The 19,290-nt window shown below is 46.2% G+C and overlaps 1 protein-coding gene across 1 annotated transcript; it reads left to right on the forward strand.

Moving 5' to 3' along the window:
- Nucleotides 1–16,538: 16,538 nt before the first annotated feature.
- On the forward strand, nucleotides 16,539–18,806 carry LOC123191747 (uncharacterized; the record flags this gene model as incomplete). The annotated part of the gene is made up of 4 exons (XM_044604369.1): nucleotides 16,539–16,709; nucleotides 16,962–17,846; nucleotides 17,926–18,081; nucleotides 18,170–18,806. Coding segments are annotated over 4 exons (1,617 nt in total), but the record flags the coding sequence as incomplete, so codon positions are not given.
- Nucleotides 18,807–19,290: the final 484 nt, after the last annotated feature.

The raw sequence follows: 19,290 nt of genomic DNA on the forward strand, positions 1-19,290 counted from the left end.
ACGCCAACTAACGAAGCTGCTCCCAAACAGCACGACACTTGCGCATGGGTCCGTCCCTGCAACGCCGACAAACTTGGATGGCTGAGCTCTGGCCGCGGCAGCCCCGCATAGCGTCACCTCGTCAAGCCTTCAGTTCCTCACTACCCCTCAGGAGCAACCCATGGTTGACCGTCAATTGTCATGGAAACCCTTTGCTTTTTCTATGATGGACCTGTAGGACCTCCCGAAGGAGCTGCGTCAGGCGAGGCCCTTGCGGTGTCTCCTTCGCTCTCGTCTGCGCGAACCACTTGCACGTTAAAGGGGGGGTGCCTGAGCATCGCGACTCAGGGCTCCTACAGGCTCTCCAGCCCTCACCCTCTGGCCTTGACCACGGCATCGCGACCTGGCATACCAGCGACGGCTGAGACTCGCTCGAGGGCCGGGACCCGAGGACGTAGAGCAGAAAGGGGAGCAAAAGCAAGAGGGGAGAGACACACGAGGACCTCGCCAAGCAACCTCGCGCCTGCCGATGCACGGACCCAGAGACACACAAGAGAGCGGCCCCTGATCCTCGAGATAAGTCATCGCCTGGAAGCGCCAGCTACCATGGCACCATCCCCGCACCTAATGCTATCCCATGTTAGCGACGCTGCTCTCCTTCTCACCGAACGACGGCTGCTTGAGCGCCAAAGGGGACCTCCTGAGCATCGCGACTCAGGGGCTCTTACCGGACTCCGGGTCGCTCACCTCCTGGCCTTGACCACGGCATCGCGACCTGGCATACCAGCGACGGCTGAAGCCGCCTTGGGACTGGGACCTGTCGGCGCAGAGCACCAAGCCCTCGTGAGGTTCGAAAGGGAGGAGTGAGCTAAGATGGAATGAGCAACTCGCGCAATTCTACGACAAGGGTTATATATACAAGACATGATCACAGGCACCTTACAAGCCCCTACGGGACGCGTTTTTGATTCCTCGCAGGGAACAGATCCTAAAGGGACACAAACTACGCGCGTCCCTGCAAAAGATGCCATCACCAACAGTAGGCTGTCAAGCACCGACGCCAACCCCATCCAGCTCAGAGTCAGCGGCGGCCTGACAAGCCCGCCCTGCTCCAGGAGCGGCGCCGGCTCGGGGGCTCATAGCTGTCGTCGCTCGTCTCCGGAGTCGCGAAGAGCTCGCCGGAGTCGCTGGAACCTCCGGCATCTCCACTGCCTGAGGAGCCTCCAAGGGAGAGGGTGGCGAGCCCAGTCCTCGTCACAGCAGGGCCCTGGCCACCTTCCCCGGGGCAGCACTCCAGCCGGTGCCCGCTAGCATCGAAGACCTTGAAGAGCATCACCGAAGCACCATCGTAGTCCAAGTGGATCGCGAAGACACCCCTTGTCCTGCAAACCCGGGCGATCTCCCTCCAGCCCCGAGTCATGTAGACCTCGCCTGGGGCGACGACCGCGACCTCTGCCTCGGTCACGAGGGTGCTGCAGCCGGCGTGCTGCAGCCAGAGCTCCAGGGGCTCCCCCTGTGGGATGAAGGAGGCGAAGAAGGGAGGAAGGAGGGTCCAAGACTGAAGAGGAATGGCGACGTGGAGCACGAACTCTTGGAAGGAGCCCTCGGTGTGGACCCCAGGGGGGACGACCAACACCTTCGTGACCCGGCGGCGCCGCCCGTCGCGGTCAGCATTAGCTCCTCCGGGCCCTCGACGTGGGCGTACAATGGAAGCGAGAACCCCGGCGGCGCCCGCTCGCCCCAAGGCCTCGGCACCACCTGAAGGGCCCCTTCGTCCAGGCCACGGGGGATGAGCCGTTTCTTTGGCGGGAGTGGGTCTGGCCCCTCTCGGGGAGCCTTTCCCTTCTTTGCCATCGAGAACCGGCGGATCGAAGCCATCGCGGCAAGACGGAGCAAGGATCGGGAAGAAGGAGAAGCAAAAAGGGATGGACTGGAAGGGCGCGCGTCGTTCCGTACTTATGGCCGGCGAAGTCCAACCGCCGACCTCCACGATCGCAGGTAATCATGACCCGTTTTTGCGTGCAGGGACTTGTCCCATTCGTGCAGTTGCCGAGGCGTCATGGGGAAGTGGAGGCGCCCACGTCCAGTCAACCTCCACGCGGCGCCCAAGGCCGCAGGCTGTTAGGGCCCGCGGCGCTTCGCTCTTGCCCTTCCGCCTTCCTGCACGGCCAAGTCCGGGCGCGCCTTGGGCCCGGGGGCTACTGTCGGTGTTTTGGGAACGGGGGTCCCTAGACTTGCCTGCCTGCGGCCTGCGGCGTGGCTCAAAGGCGGGCCCAGCATGGCCCTTCTTCACCAACACAAACCCAAGACCCTCGCGAGGGGCCAAGCCTCGCGGGGCGGACGACGTGGAGCTTCCTCAGGCACGGCCTCGTCAGGCTGGCTCACGAGGAGGCGGAGAAATCAATGCGGGGTACCTCACGAGGTGCCCGTGACGCAATCCATGATGACTCAGGGCGCCGGGCGGGTGCCAGAACGCGCATCGTCCTCCTTTCCTCTTTGGTGCAAAGGGGGCAAGCGTAGCCGTGGAGTACCGAGGAATCAGGCAAAGGTTGCCATTTCGGTGCAACGAGACCAAGACCAGGAGGACTACGAGACGGAGGTCACCGTGGAGCCCAAGACGGCGTCATCACCAGAGCTTTGCGCAGGCGAAGACTACTTTTGTCAGGATAGCTGATACTTGTTGTCCCCCTTCAAATTAGCCCGCCAATGTTGGCTCCCTTCCCGCTCGATATTTGGGAAGAGGACCAGGGCCTCTATAAATAGGACCAGCCACCCACATAGCAAGGGGTGGGGGTTCGGTCGGTTGGAGGAAGCAGAGAAAGAGAGAGAGAGAGAGAGAGAGAGAGAGAGAGAGAGAGAGAGAGAGAGAGAGAGGTGACTGAACTCCTCCGAGCAGTTCATCGCCCTAGCCAAGAACAGACCCTCGCGAGGCTGTTCTTCCTTGTATTGTTCATCATCATCAGCCCAAGAGGCAATCCACCACACCACACACTGGAGTACGGTATTACACCACAACGGTGGCCCGAACCAGTATAAACCCTATGTATCTTGTGTTGTTCTTTCTGTAGTTTTAGATCCTAGCATGGCGGAGTGGTGCAGGTAGGTAGGAGGCGAAATCTCCGCGCGCACCCCAATGTTCAAACCTCAAGGGTCTGTCGGAACCCGAAATCCGACAAACTTTAATTTACCATGAACTTAGTACCCGATAGTATTTTTCATGTCTATGTTGTTGTAGATAGATGGCCCGTGTTGTTGTTTCGTTGAATTTTAATGTGTTCCTAGAGAAAGCTAAGTTGAAAGATGATGGTAGCAACTACACGGACTGGGTCCGTAACTTGAGGATTATCCTCATTGTTGCATAGAAGAATTACGTCATGGAAGCACTGCTAGGTGACAAACCCGCTGCAGGAGCAACGCCAGATGTTATGAACACCTGGCAGAGCAAAACTGATGACTAATCAATAGTTCAATGTGCCATGCTTTACGGCTTAGAACCGGGACTTCAACGATGTTTTGAACTTCATGGAGCATATGAGATGTTCCAGGAGTTGAAGTTAATATCTCAAGCAAATGCCCGGATTGAGAGATATGAAGTTTCCAATAAGTTCTACAGCTGCAAGATGGAGGAGGATAGTTATGTCAGTGAACATATACTCAGAATGTCTGGGTACCACAACCACTTGACTCAACTGGGAGTTAATCTTCCTGATGATAGTGTCATTGACAGAGTTCTTCAATCACTACCACCAAGCTACAAGAGCTTCGTGATGAACTATAATATGCAAGGGATGGATAAGACGATTCCCGAGCTCTTCGCAATGCTAAAGGCTGCGGAGGTACAAAATCAAGAAGGAGCATCAAGTGTTGATGGTTAACAGGACCACTACTTTCAAAAAAAAGGTAAAGGGAAGAAGGGGAACTTCAAGAAGAACAAAAAAACCAGTTGCTGCTCAAGTGAAGAAACCCAAATCTGGACCTAAGCCTGAGACTGAGTGTTTCTACTACAAAAGAACTAGTCACTGGAAACGAAACTGCCCCAAGTATTTGGCGGAGAAGAAGGATGGCAAAGTGAAATGTATATTTGATATACATGTTATTGATGTGTACCTTACTAATGCTCGCAGTAGTGCCTGGGTATTTGATACTGGTTCAGTTGCTAACATTTACAACTCGAAACAGGGGCTACGGATTAAGTGAAGATTGGCTAAGGACGAGGTGACGATGCGCGTGGGAAATGGTTCCAAAGTCAATGTGATCACCGTCGGCACGCTACCTCTACCTCTACCTTCAGGATTAATATTAGACCTAAATAATTGTTATTTGGTGCCAGCGTTGAGCATGAACATTATATCTGGATCTTGTTTTATGCGAGATGGTTATTCATTTAAATCAGAGAATAATGGTTGTTCTATTTATATGAGTAATATCTTTTATGGTCATGCACCCCTGATGAGTGGTCTATTTTTACTAAATCTTGATAGTAGTGCTACACATGTTCATAGTATTGAAGCCAAAAGATATAAGTTTAATAATGATAGTGCAACTTATTTGTGGCACTGCCGTTTAGGTCATATTGGTGTAAAGCGCATGAAGAAACTCCATTCTGATGGACTTCTAGAATCACTTGATTATGAATCACTTGGTACTTGTGAACCATGCCTCATGGGCAAGATGACTAAAACACCGTTCTCCGGAACAATGGAGCGAGCAATAGAGTTATTGGAAATCATACATACTTATGTGTGTGGTCCAATGAACATTGAAGCTCGCGGCGGATATCGTTATTTTGTCACCTTCACAGATGATTTGAGCAGATATGGGTATATCTACTTAATGAAACATAAGTCTAAAACATTTGAAAAGTTCAAAGAATTTCAGAGTGAAGTGGAAAATCGTCGTAACAAGAAAATCAAGTTTCTATGATCTGATCGTGGAGGCGAATATTTGAGTTATGGGTTTGGACTTCAATTGAAACAATGCGGAAAAGTTTCGCAACTCACGCCACCTGGAACACCACAGCGTAATGGTGTGTCTGAACGTCATAATCGTACTTTACTAGATATGGTGCGATCTATGATGTCTCTCACTGATTTACCGCTATCATTTTGGGGTTACGCTTTAGAGAGAGCTGCATTCACGTTAAATAGGGCACCATCTAAATCCGTTGAGACGACACCTTATGAACTGTGGTTTGATAAGAAACCCAAGTTGTCGTTTCTTAAAGTTTAGGGCTGCGATGCTTATGTGAAAAATCTTCAACCTGATAAGCTTGAACCCAAATCAGAGAAATGTGTCTTCATAGGATACCCAAAGGAGACTGTTGGGTTCACCTTCTATCACAGATCCGAAGGCAAGATATTCATTGCTAAGAATGGATCCTTTCTAGAAAAGGAGTTTCTCTCGGAAGAAGTGAGTGGGAGGAAAGTAGAACTTGACGAGGTAATTGTACCTTCGCCCTTATTGGAAAGTAGTTCATCACTGAAATCAGTTCCAGTGATTCCTACACCGGTAAGTGAGGAAGCTAATGATGATGATCATGAAACTTCTGATCAAGTTACTACCGAACCTCGTCGGTCAAACAGAGTAAGATCCGCACTAGAGTGGTAGTTCTGGAAGTCATGTTACTTGACCATGACGAACCTACGAACTATGAGGAAGCGATGATGATCCCAGATTCCGCAAAATGGCTTGAAGCCATGAAATCTGAGATGGGATCCATGTATGAGAGCAAAGTATGGACTTTGGTTGACTTGCCCGATGATCGATATGCCATAGAGAATAAATGGATCTTCAAGAAGAAGACTGATGCTGACGGTAATATTACTGTCTACAAAGCTCGACTTGTTGCGAAAGGTTTTCGACAAGTTCAAGGAGTTGACTACGATGAGACCTTCTCACCCGTAGCGATGCTTAAGTCCGTCCGAATCATGTTAGCAATTGCCACATTTTATGATTATGAAATTTGGCAAATGGATGTCAAAACTGCATTCCTTAATGGATATCTTAAAGAAGAGTTGTATATTATGCAACCAGAAGGTTTTTTCGATCCGAAAGGTGTTAACAAAGTGTGCAAGCTCCATCGATCCATTTATGGACTGGTGCAAACCTCTCGGAGTTGGAATATACGCTTTGATAGTGTGATCAAAGCATATCGTTTTATACAGACTTTTGGAGAAGCCTGTATTTACAAGAAAGTCAGTGGGAGCTCCGTAGCATTTCTGATATTATATGTAGATTACATTTAGTTAATTGAAAATGATACTGAATTTCTGAATAGCATAAAAGGATACTTGAATAATAATTTTTCAATGAAAGACCTCGGTGAAGCTGCTTATATATTGGGCATCAAGATCTATAGAGATAGATCAAGACGCTTAATTGGACTTTCACAAAGCACATACCTTGATAAAGGTTTAAAGAATTTGAAAATGGATCAGGCAAAGAAAGGGTTCTTGCCTGTATTACAAGGTGTGAAGTTGAGTCAGACTCAATTCCCGACCACTGCAGAAGATATAGAGAAAATGAAAGGTGTTCCCTATGCTTCAGCCATAGGCTCTATCATGTATGCAATGTTGTGTACCAGACTTGATGTGTGCCTTGCTATAAGTTTAGCAGGGAGGTACCAAAGTAATCCAGGAGTGGATCACTGGACAGCGGTCAAGAACATCTTGAAATACCTGAAAAGGACTAAGGATATGTTTCTCGTATATGGAGGTGACAAAGAGCTCGTCGTAAACGGTTACGTCGATGCAAGCTTTGACACAGATCCAGATGACTCTAAGTCACAGAGCGGATACATATTTTTATTAAATGGAGGAACTGTCAGTTGGTGCAGTTCCAAGCAAAGCGTCATGGCGGGATCTACGTGTGAAGTAGAATACATAGCTGCTTCGGAAGCAGCAAATGAAGGAGTCTGGATGAAGGAGTTCATATCCGATCTAGGTGTCATACCTAGTGCATCGGGTCCAATGAAAATCTTTTGTGACAATACTGGAGCAATTGCCTTGGCAAAGGAATCCAGATTTCACAAGAGAACCAATCACATCAAGAGACGCTTCAATTCCATCCACGATCAAGTCAAGGAGGGATACATAGAGATTTGCAAGATACATACGGATCTGAATGTTGCAGACCCGTTGACTAAGCCTCTCTTACGAGCAAAACATGATCAACACCAAGACTCCATGGGTGTTAGAATCATTACAATGTAATCTAGATTATTGACTCTAGTGCAAGTGGGAAACTGAAGGAAATATGCCCTAGAGGCAATAATAAAGTTGTTATTTATATTTCCTAATATCATGATAAATGTTTATTATTCATGCTAGAATTGTATTAACCGAAAACTTAGTACATGTGTGAATACATAGACAAACAGAGTGTCACTAGTTTGCCTCTACTTGACTAGCTCATTGAATCAATGATGGTTATGTTTAATAACCATAGACATGAGTTGTCATTTGATTAACGGGATCACATCATTAGAGAACGATTTGATTGACTTGACCCATCCGTTAGCTTAGCACGATGATCATTTAGTTTGTTGCTATTGCTTTCTCCATAACTATACATGTTCCTATGACTATGAGATCGTGCAACTCCCGAATACCGGAGGAACACTTTGTGTGCTACCAAACGTCACAACGTAACTGGGTGATTATAAAGGTGCTCTATAGGTGTCTCCGGTGGTGTTTGTTGAGTTGGCATGGATCAAGATTAGGATTTGTCACTCCGATTGTCGGAGAGGTATCTCTGGGCCCTCTCGGTAATGTACATCACAATAAGCCTTGCAAGCAATGTAGCTAATGAGTTAGTTAGGGATGTAGCATTACGGAACGAGTAAAGAGGCTTGCCGGTAACGAGATTGAACTAGGTATTGAGATACCGACGATCGAATATGGGGCAAGTAACATACCGATGACAAAGGGAACAACGTATACCGTTATGCGGTTTGACCGATAAAGATCTTCGTAGAATATGTAGGAGCCAATATGAGCATCTAGGTTCCGCTATTGGTTATTGACCGGAGACATGTCTCGGTCATGTCTACATAGTTCTCCAACCTATAGGGTCCACACGCTTAACGTTCGGTGACGATCGGTATTACGAGTTTATGTGTTTTGATATATCGAAGGTAGTTCGGAGTCCCGGGTTTGAACACAGACATGACGAGGAGTCTTGGAATGGTTGAGACGTAAAGATCAATATATTGGAAGCCTATATTTGGTCATCAGAATGGTTCCGAGCGGTTCGGGTATTTTTCCGGAGTACCGGGAGGTTACCGGAACCCCCCGGGAAGTATATGTGCCTTATTGGGCCTTAGTGGAATAGAGGAGAGGGAAGGGAAAAGAGGAAGGCGCGCCCCCCAAGCCCAATCCGAATTGGGAGGGGGGTCGTCCCCCCTTTCCTTCCTTCCTCCCTCTCTCCTCGTTCCTTCCTCTCCTACTCCTACTTGGAAGGGGGGAATCCTACTCCCGGAGGAAGTAGGACTCCCCTAGGGCACGCCATAGAGAGGGCCGGCCCTCTCCCTCCTCCACTCCTTTATATACGGGGGAGGGGGGCAGCCCATAGACACACAAGTTGATCATTGATCTTTTAGCCGTGTGCGGTGCCCCCCTTCACCATAATCCACCTCGGTTATATTGTAGCGGTGCTTAGGTGAAGCCCTGTTCCGGTAGCAACATCATCACCGTCATCACGCCGTCGTGCTGACGAAACTCTCCTTCGAAGCTCTACTGGATCGTGAGTTCGCGGGACGTCACCGAGCCGAACGTGTGCAGATCGCGGAGATGCCGTACCTTCGGTGCTAGATCGGTCGATCGTGAAGACGTACGACTACATCAACCACGTTGTCATAACGCTTACGGTCTACGAGGGTACGTAAACGATACTCTTCCCTCTCGTTGCTATGCATCACCATGATCTTGCGTGTTCGTAGGATTTTTTTTGAAATTATTGCATTCCCCAACAAATGTCGGATATGGATTTGCTAGTTGTGTTGCACACCCAAAAAGGGGTTAGTGTGAGGGTGTTGTGGCGCTGCGTGGTGGCGCTTTTATGATCATTATGGACAATACGGAACAAGATTACGATCGAAAAAAGTTTCCTGCTCATCCCGTTGATGTTATTTTCAAATATCATCTCTTCTTACAGACGTGGATACCGTTGGAAAAACAACGCGATGACTCTCGTGCAGATGAGCAACAGTCTCTCGGGTATCCGCCACTCTTCGTAGCTGGCTCTTGCTCTTGTGGCGTCGCCTAGTGCTTTTGGGAGGCACGACGTGGTTTCAGTAGACTTCTTTTATCTTGCGCCTTGCCCCTTCTATTTTGGACCCATTTCATGTATCGCTTGTGTTGGCCTTGGGGCCTATTTGAACCATGTGGTTTGCAAGTTTCAATGACTTTATGGATGTTGCATGGTGGCTTTATTAATTTAAAGTCAGACACGTGTCTAGCGTCTTCGATAAAAAAAAAACATATATAATAGCAACTTTAAAAAATTCACAAGTTTTACCTCTCAATGCTAACAGTTGTCAAAACTTTCGTAATATCACTCCCAGGTAGTTTTAATATCTCTAAAAGGCCTTAAGAGAGTGGCATCACCAAATTGTATTTCTCAAAACCTTACTAGTAACAGTAACTGGCTTTAGATATGGGGGAATTTTATTTTTATCACTCTAGATTTTGCCAATTTTCCTTATGCCACTTTATATTTTGACATTTAACTTTTGCCACTCTTAGTTTTTAACAATTTTCATAATTGCCATTTTCGTAGCAAAAGCAAAATTTCAGAGTGGCAATTGTGAGACATTTCAAAAGTTAAGAGTGGCAAAAATAAAATAAAATTATTTTGCTTTTGCCACAGAATGACGATTGTGATAATTATCAAAAGCTAAGAGTGGCAAAAGTGAAATGTCAAAATCCAGAATGACATAAGAAAAATTGACAAAATCTAGAGTGGCACAAAAAAAAAATTACAATGATAGTAGGGAAACCTTTCCTAAAAAAAGATAGGAGGGAAACTAGAAAAAATATAACTAATATGGTCATAAATCACAAGTACTCATTTAGGCATCTCCAACGGCAAACCGTAAATATTCTCCCGCATCCGTCCGTGTACAGAGGGGCAGTCCGTGGACACGGATGCAGAAGGCCGCCATCCAACGTTGTCTGCATACATTTTAACAACAATTGGAACCAACCGCACGAAACTCATGCAAACCGGGCGAATTTTGATATAAATACGACGAATTTAATTTAAACTAGGATAATTTGTACATAAAATCGGACGATATTTCGTCCGGTGAACTAAAAACCTTAAAATAATACCCTAAACTATCATATACTTGACGGTGACCTTGTAGGCCATGCCGGACTAGCCGGCGGCTCCTCCTCCGTCGTCCTCGCCCGATCCGGCATCGGAGTCGTCGGAGTCGGGCTTCGGGCGGCGGAAGGTGGCGGCGTCGCGACAGGGCTTCCCAACAGCCGCCTAACGCTCGTGGATGATCCTCTCCGCTTCCTACTGCGCCAAGGACGTGGATTGAGGAAGAGTGGAGCGGTGCTTGGAGGGGCAGCGTTGGCGGCAGCGATCTCACTGAGAGACCGTACTTGGTCATCTCCCTGTCAAGGCAGTGGAGACGGCGATTGGCCGTCTTCGACGTCGTCACGGAGTTGTCCAGTGCCCAGGCGTACGCCAGGTCCGGGTCCGCCACGATGTGTGGAGGAGGGACTCCAGGGTCTGCGAACTTGGACCAGCACATGGCATTGCGCTGGTCCCGCCGGCGCTGCTCCTTGTCGGCGTACTCCTACGCCGTCATGGCGCGCTGGGACGACGAACAGCTGTCGTCGCCCCCTGTCGCTGCCGAGGTAGTGGAGAATGCGGTCGCACGCCTTCGCCATGATCGCATTGAGCAAAAGTGGTGGTGCGCGACGCTCCTCCTTGACGAAGCCCTGGGGCGGCGAGAACCGCTCCTCCTTGATGCGTCGGGGCGGCGGAGAGAGCCGCTCCTCCTTGACGCGCCATGCGAAGGTCCTGTCAGCCGCTTCAATGCGGCGCAGCTGCCGGAGTTGGTTCCTCGGGACGCTCCGTATTGAAGCGGCGATCAGCGTCGCGCTGCCTCCGGTCACATCGCGACATCAATGCTGGCCGCTGCATGCTCTGGGTCAGTATGAATGCGGCGCGGTAAGCGGTGTGTGCATCAAAAGGAAAGGGCAGGATGCGCGGGTGGGGGGTTTGGGTAGGCCAGGGTGGTCAGAAGCGGGTGTTGGCAGCGTTAGGGACGTGCGTCCATACCCCGCGGACCGATACAGGCCCGTGTTGCATGATTTCCGCGATTCGGGCAACATAGTCCAAACATATGTAGACGGTTTACAGGTCACTGTTGGAGATGCCTTTAGGACTGCTACTTCCTTCATAATTATTTGAAATCAGAGATGACATGAACCATTTAACTGAATATAAATCACAACTGATCTTGTGGTTGTCATTTCAATGATTTTATGAACTGCTACTATAATATAATAAGGATTTCTTTTGCGGGTAAATATAATAGGGAATTTACTTCCACACAAACTATAAATCATGTTGGTAGTGGCGGATGGGGGGAGGGACGTTGCTGGGGCCATGGCTCCACTCATGCTAGATTTTTCTCTCAAATCACCACTATATTATCTACAAAATGCTTATGATACTTGTGTGTGCCCTCCTCGGCGATGATTGCTGTTCTGTTGCAAGGTCCTGTGAGGTCATAGCACGACGACTTCACGACTATCTATTACAATAAAATTTGTCCAACTTCGGTGAGGGGGCGATGATGGACGTGCCTTCGGCTCGCTCTAATGATTGTAATCGTCACTAAGTGGACTATAGACGTGGATACAATTTTTGTTGCTTCTGGTGTTCTTTATATTGCCATGATTGTTGATGAATAGATGAAAGAAATTCCTGAATTGATAAATAAATAAGGTCTGACTACATCTCATCTAGATGTGAGATAATACCTTACATCTAAGTATGACATCTGCACTGTTTGTGGCCTTTTTTGTTTGTTTGCTTGTTTCTCTTTTGTTTGTCTTGGGCGTGTTTGTTTGTCTCAGCTTACTCACTCCGGCCAGATGGAAACTAGTCCAAGCTTATAAAACTCTCCGCCGGCAATCGATTAAGTTGCCCGTGGATACACGAAGTACGTAAAAGAAAAGGTAAAAGTAACACGAAGCCAATGGCCAAAATCTTTGTTAGACTCGGGTAACCATACACCGGACCCAGACCCGACTCATACCATAGTTCATTAACTCATTCGAGTCAGCCCTTTATTTGAACGTTGTGACTTTTGAGCGAGCCATACCCAACTCATGTCATAGCTAAAAATAATGTTTGTAGATTAGAAAATATTCACAGATTAACAAAAATGCTCATGAAATAAAAAAAATTCAATTTTTTCAAAAAATATTAGGAAAACATAGAAATGCACTTTGAAGTAATGAAGTGTAAATTTAATGTTCATAAATTAAGTTGTCATGAATATGAACAAATATTAACAAATTCTAAAAAAATCATGAATTTTAGAATATATTAAAGAATTCTAGAATATCCAAATAAAAGGTGTTCATGAAATTAAAAATTGTGCAGGAATTTGGAAAATATTCATTAAATTGAAAAAATATTCACAAACTTGTTAGACTAAAGTTACGAGTCAAGGGTGGACTTTCAACTGAGACTAAAACGATCGGCCCCAGTTGCGAGTCGAGAGTGGACTTGTAACTGAAAAAAAAGGTCGGCTCCCAGTTGTGAGTTGAGAATGGACTTGCGATTGGGATAAAAAAAGTCGGGCACCAGTTTGTGAGTCGAGGGTGAGATTTCAACTGGGACAAAAACAGACTAGACCCCAGTTGCGAGTCGAGGGTGAACTTGCAACTGGGAGAAAATAGGTTGGGCCTCAATTACGAGTCAAGTGTAGACTTGCAACTGGAACAAAAAAAGTTCAGGCCTCAGTTGTAAGTCGAGGATGGATTTACATCTAGGACACAAAAATGCCAGGTCCAGTTACGAGTCAGGGGTGAGAATGCAACTGAGACAATAAAAGAGCATGCCTTAGTTGCGAGTTGAGAGTGGGCTTGCAACTGAGACAAGAAAGATCGGGCCTTAGTTGTGAGTCAAGGGTGGATTTTCAACTGGGGAAAACGGGAGAAAAATTGGCCGAGCCCTCGAAGGTAGACTTACAACTGGGACAATTTTTGTGTATGTTAGGGCTGAAGTTGCAACCTGGAAAAAGGGTGTTCCCGTATTTTGTTGACGATGGACTTGCAACTCGGATAAAAATGATCGTGTACAATTGCATATCGACCGCAAGGTAGAGCCTGTCTTTTCTACAGAGCGTATATCTTCAACATCGAACTTGAAAGAAAATAGAAAAGGGCAACGTCAAGCAACATAGCGTGTCTCTTCTATTTCTACAACGCATACGAAAAAAAGTGGGCCAAAAGAGCGCAATCAAGAAAAAAGTCGGACAAATAAAAAGACATGCACCATGATAAGGTCGAAAGTGGACAAAACAGAATAGACAACACATGAATACATTAGCCGACGATACGAGATCAAGAATTTGCGTGAAAATTACACCAACAAGATCCCAACAGACAACAACTTAAATAAGACAGTACTAACTCTCATTTTGATGAAGTTTAGAAGGAAAGAGAGACAATGTCAAAATTAACCGTAAAGGCGGCGATCGCGATAGAGCTTTTTTTTTCTTGTCACTTTCAATTCTAGGTCGTAGTCTAGAAACAACATAGGGAACGTCATGATATGCAACAGGCCTAGGCAACAACATGATACGCGACAAACAAACAACGGCGAACGAGGTGGAAGATAGAGAGCTTGCATGAAAATTATGAAAACTAAATCAAACAATGGCAAACTTAGATAAGTCATAGTTTAAAATAGTCGTGAATTTAAAATATACTTATGAAATTTAAAAAACATAGATTTTATGACAAAAAGTTTAAAAACCAAAAGAAAATTTGGAAAAAAAACAAGGAACTTTTTTAGAAAAGACCGAGTATCGAGAGTGGTGAACCTAAAATACTTTAACAAATGCTCGCCCTCACTCTTCCAATTTTTTCCTGGAAACCACTGAAAAAACACAAAAGAGGACCACTCTCCACGCAGACATGGACAAAAAAAACTAGCCCAATTCAGGACCAGATACAAACGAAAAGACCAGCTACCACACAAACGTAACGCAACCAACGGGCTGCACGCGCACGCAAACATAGAAAGGAAGTCACGCGCAGCGGACAATCACTAATTTGCATGAAAATTGTATCTTTAGATCGTGTTGTGAGAAAGTTAGATGTGAGGTAACTATATCTCGTAAGCAAATCTAAAATAAATAATTATTGAACCACTGAGATATCATGTAGGCAAATTGTATCTTCGAGACTACAGAATTCAATCTTTTATTTTTGCTAAAAAAAAGAATTGAATCTTTTAGACTACATCAAAATTATTGAATGGAAGCACGTTGCAAAAAGATGGTTGCTGATGGACAAGGCTTGCCTGCTCCCCTCGTGTGCTCCCATTGGTACTCCCCTTCCACCATTTCTCATCGAACGGGTGCAGAGAATTTCCATCCCACGCCCCTTTTCCTCCCTAAAAAGGGGAAACAACCCCTGTATTTCCGTGTTCCCTCTCCCTCCTTAATACTCGTGATTAATTCTGGAGGGGAAACATCCGCCAACTGGTTTGCGTGCCAATGTACAGAAAACACACAAACAAACCTCACAATAGATGCAAATAAAAACAACGGGAAACTTCACAAGATCAATCAGCAAATTAGCAATTTGGAGAACATGAAACAAGATCCTAAATCTCAGGCCCAAGACAATTTGCAGTTTGAAGGCTACATCAAACGAACAAACTAATCTCACGCAAAATAAAGAAATTATTGTCCCCTATGGCACTTTTAACCATTGGTATTGGAAACCATGAGAACGGGGATGAATGTCTAGGATCAAAAGTAAGAAATCGGACTAATATTCATCATGATCTCTTTTCATTGTTCGTATCCTTTTGAATTAGTCTCTTACTTTTCTCTACTGACAGACAAATCAAATTTACCGATCAGGATTATATAACATCTATACAAATATGATTGCCAAACATTTGTACAGCCATGTAGACACAAAACGAATAGCCACTCTTTCATGATCAATTTTGCATGACTATTTTTTTATCTAACATGACAAGCAGACCGACAGTCGATCGCTGCTGCCATGCCAATGTAAACATCGTTCGCCATCAACCACTCCCGCCATCGGTGATGGTACTTAAACAATGCATGTTGCCTTCATCATCGATAATCAGTTCTACCAATCTCACTACAAGCAACCAAGTCAAGAATGCCATGTCTGAGCTTATGTCGACGTCTTCTGGCATGTTCCTATCTGCAAATATCATCACCATCAGTTAATTAAAATCAAGTTGATTCAACCAGTATACAACATCAGCAACATTTTGTGCAAGAGTTTCCCCATTTCTCGACCCACTGCATTTTTCAACAATTTACTTTTGTTGCATGTGCAAATTAAACATCTTCATAAAAAAATTAAACACACACATTCAGAATGTAAAAATGAACTCAGCTAGCTAGGCATCCGGGACATGTAAAAACAAATTTGGATCTAGAAATTTGCACAACAAAATTTGAACTTTTAACAAATCACGGCATGTGCCGCAAGTTGTACTGTTTTCCGTCTTTCTAAGTGCAAATCAAGCGGTGCTTCCGTTCATTCTTCTGGTGCATGGGCTCACCGCTCACATTAGCAATGGACGAGGCTTGCCTGCTCCCGTCCCGGTGCTTCCATCCATGCTCCCCATCGTCAATTCTTCATCAAAAGCTTTGCAGGACGAGTGGTCAGCCACCAAAACAGAAGCTCTATCCTGTCCGAAGCCGATTGCGCGGCGACCGATCGCCAAACACAGGCTGGTTCTGCACAAGTTTCGTTCTGCAGTTTCCGCGGATTTAGGTGGACATCCAAGAGCTAGTCGTCCTCTCCAAAGTCCGAACTCCATCCCAACCACGCGATTCCTCTCAGATCTAGGGTTTCCATACAGAGAGAGAAATGCGGGGAGATTAATTGGAGGCGAGAGATGGGTCAGCTGCCCATCCACCGGCCAAATGCCGACGCAGCCGCGCTCCCTAGTTGCGCCGTCGTCTTTCTTTTCTCCCAGGCTGGCGCGTCGCGCCGCATCAGCAACACCTGCAACGGAGCTTCGTGGCCGCCCGTCGCTCGAGCGCTGGCAGCGGCGCCGGCTTCCTAATTTGCTCTTGCCGGCCGTCTGGCCGGCGACTGCGGCCTCTGCTGCACTTGTTTGCAGTTCCGGAAGAGGCCGGCGAATAAAAAGCAGCTCCTTTTCGAGCCGCATACCGAAATCGATCCGTTTCTGTTTTCATTTCGGACGGAGATCGGCTCCGTCTCTTTCTCGGTCAACCCCCAGCAGAATTAAGGGGGCTTGCCTTCCAATTTTCGAGTTTGCTCTCCAATTTTTGACTCCGAAGTTGGAAGCTTATACCAAGCCATTATATATCCCCTCAAGCGGTCGGCGGCGAAGCCATCAGGTTCAGTGGAGACCGAGCCACCCGCGAGTCATCAGAAAACACATCCGGCGACGGAGACCTCCCTCGCTCCTCCTCTTGGTCATCGGCTGATCTACACCATGGAGCGGAGGTGAGTCCTTTGTCCTTTCTTTTCAGGGAATCCTTCCTGTAGATCATCTTACACAATATTCTCGGCAAAACTAAAAACTCTTTACACATCGCAAGCAGTTTTCATTTGTCAAAAATGTCAAAATTGTATCTTCGAGACTACAGAATTGCATCTTTTAGACTACATCAAAATAGTATCTTTAGGCTAATATTTTTGAAAGTGCGCCTTCGAGACTAAGAAATCAACTCTAATATGTTTCCATGCCAAATGCAGGACGGTAATCGAGAAGACATGCTTAGCAACTTGCCTGATCATATTTTGCTCACCATTCTTGACCGGCTCAATGTTCGCGACGCTGCAAGAACCTGTGTCCTCTCCCGACGGTGGCAGCAGCTCCCTGCTATGCTCTCTCAAATTAAGATAGACGTTTTGGATTTCCTCCCTGAGGGAACAACTGCATGCTACCAACGCGAAATTGTTCGAATCAATGGAGCTGCGGTTGAAGCAACAAAGAGCATCATGTCACGCAGGGATCCAAGCCGAAACACCATCCACCTCCTGTCCATGAAGTTCTTTTTGAGAGACAATGACACCATATCCATTGGACATGCTCTTGGACAGATCATGGCTACCCACAAGGTTGAGATAGCCCAATTCGCAATTTTGACAGAGGCGCATTACTCCCGCCGCGGCGATGATGATCTGGTCTACTATGGGAGAAATTTTATGTTGTTCTTTGAAGCTTGCCCGGGTGCATTTGGTGGTCTCACGTGCCTCAAACTGCAGGATTTGAGATTTGGTAAATCAGACATCTGTAATGTCCTCCTTACCTGCAAGCAACTAAAACACCTACGCATGTTCAATTGCGACTCAGGGGTTTGGGCCACACTGCAAGTTGAACACCTGCAGCTCAGTGAGCTTGAGATCGTTAATTGTTCATTTAGAAAAGTCGTGCTCATCTCCCTCCCAAAACTCACACAGATGGCCTTTCATGGTTGGATCGCTTTCCAAGATCCACTATCAGTTGGTGATGTACCATTGCTCGAGACTGTAGATCTCACCAATGTTTGTCTTAGTAGCCACAAAATGGTCAAGTTAAGTGAGTTTCTTGGTGGCACCTCTGTGCGTAACCTGAGGTTAGGATTTGAGAGCGAAAAGGTAAGTCGACATAGATGTTTTGCTAGTTATGGGGTCACTTCTTTTTCCACTTATATCATCACATGTTTATTTGATGCAGATTTGGGTGCAACCAGAACATCTGACGAGACAGCTGGCATCCGTGTTCTGCCAGCTAACTTTTGTGCATATGGCTGAAATTCCAGAAGGGTATGACCTCTCCTGGTCATTGTTCATTCTTGAAGCTGCACCCAACTTGAAGGAGCTATATTTGACGGTATGTTCTTAGCTTTTTGCTTCAAATACAAATGGCTGCAATATTGATAAACCATTTCCATTTACCGGTGTCGGCCTATGGTACGCAGGTGTGGGATCATTTGTGTACAATGGAAATGGACAGGGAGAAGAGGAGGGCACTCTCGTATAGCATAAGGAAGGGTGTAAGGTGGGAATCATCTGCATCTCGTTTCCAGCACCGGCGTCTGGAAACACTAGTAATCTTTGGTTTTGAATCTGAAGAATACATGCTGACGCATGTCAGGTGTGTCATGGAAGCAGCGGTGAATCTAAAGAATGTGTTCCTATACAATAGGCTGGCGTGTAAGATGTGCCGCGACAACCCTCCGCCGTCCAGCTTCCCCTTTGCTGAGACTAAGAAGCTTTTGGTGGAGAAGATAATTACCAGTGGGATCGATTCAGCTGCCTCAATTCACTTCCTGGCCGGCAAAACTATATGGGCTTCTCATGTTGCAAAGAAGAACTTCCCATAGTGTCTTCAATTCAAGTTTGTGTTGTAACTTGTAATGCCCTTTGTGCCAAAGCTGATAACATAATTTGAGTCAACTTTAGTATTCCTTGATTGAATGAAGTGTAAGTTTAATCCTGGCAGCATTTTGTTTTATCAGTAAGCTGGGAACATATGCTCCTTTTTGTGGTCAATTAATGTGACCTGGAACTAACTTAACAGTTTAACATGGAAAAAAAAATACTCTGCCCGATCCATATTAATGGACTCTGGTTTAGTACAAAGTTAGTAATATTTGTGCTACACTTAACAAGAAACAAGCGCTAGCTGAACGTGTTCTGTTTAGTTGGCACGTTTTGGTTTTGGGCAGATGAATTGCAAGATTCAACAAGAAATTCCCTCTATTTGGTTTTGGGCAGATGAATTGCAAGATTCAACAAGAAATTTCCTCTATTTAGTTGGCACGTTTCGGTTCTAGTGGATTCAAACCTCGAGATGATTGGGTGATCCTTTGTTGCTTACAGTAACACAAACAAGATCCAAAACTGTTGTTCTCCCAGCTAAAGTTGTGAACTATGAACATAATCAACAAGCGACAATAAGCTACTGTTGCGACGATATCTTAAGTTGTGAATGTTGAATATGTTGGGGAACGTAGTATTTCAAAAAAAATCCTACGATCACGCAAGATCTATCTAGGAGAAGCATATCAACGAGTGAGGAGAATGTGTCCATGTACCC

This window comes from Triticum aestivum, chromosome 2A, assembly GCF_018294505.1.
Source record: "Triticum aestivum cultivar Chinese Spring chromosome 2A, IWGSC CS RefSeq v2.1, whole genome shotgun sequence".
Lineage (NCBI taxonomy): Eukaryota > Viridiplantae > Streptophyta > Magnoliopsida > Poales > Poaceae > Triticum > Triticum aestivum.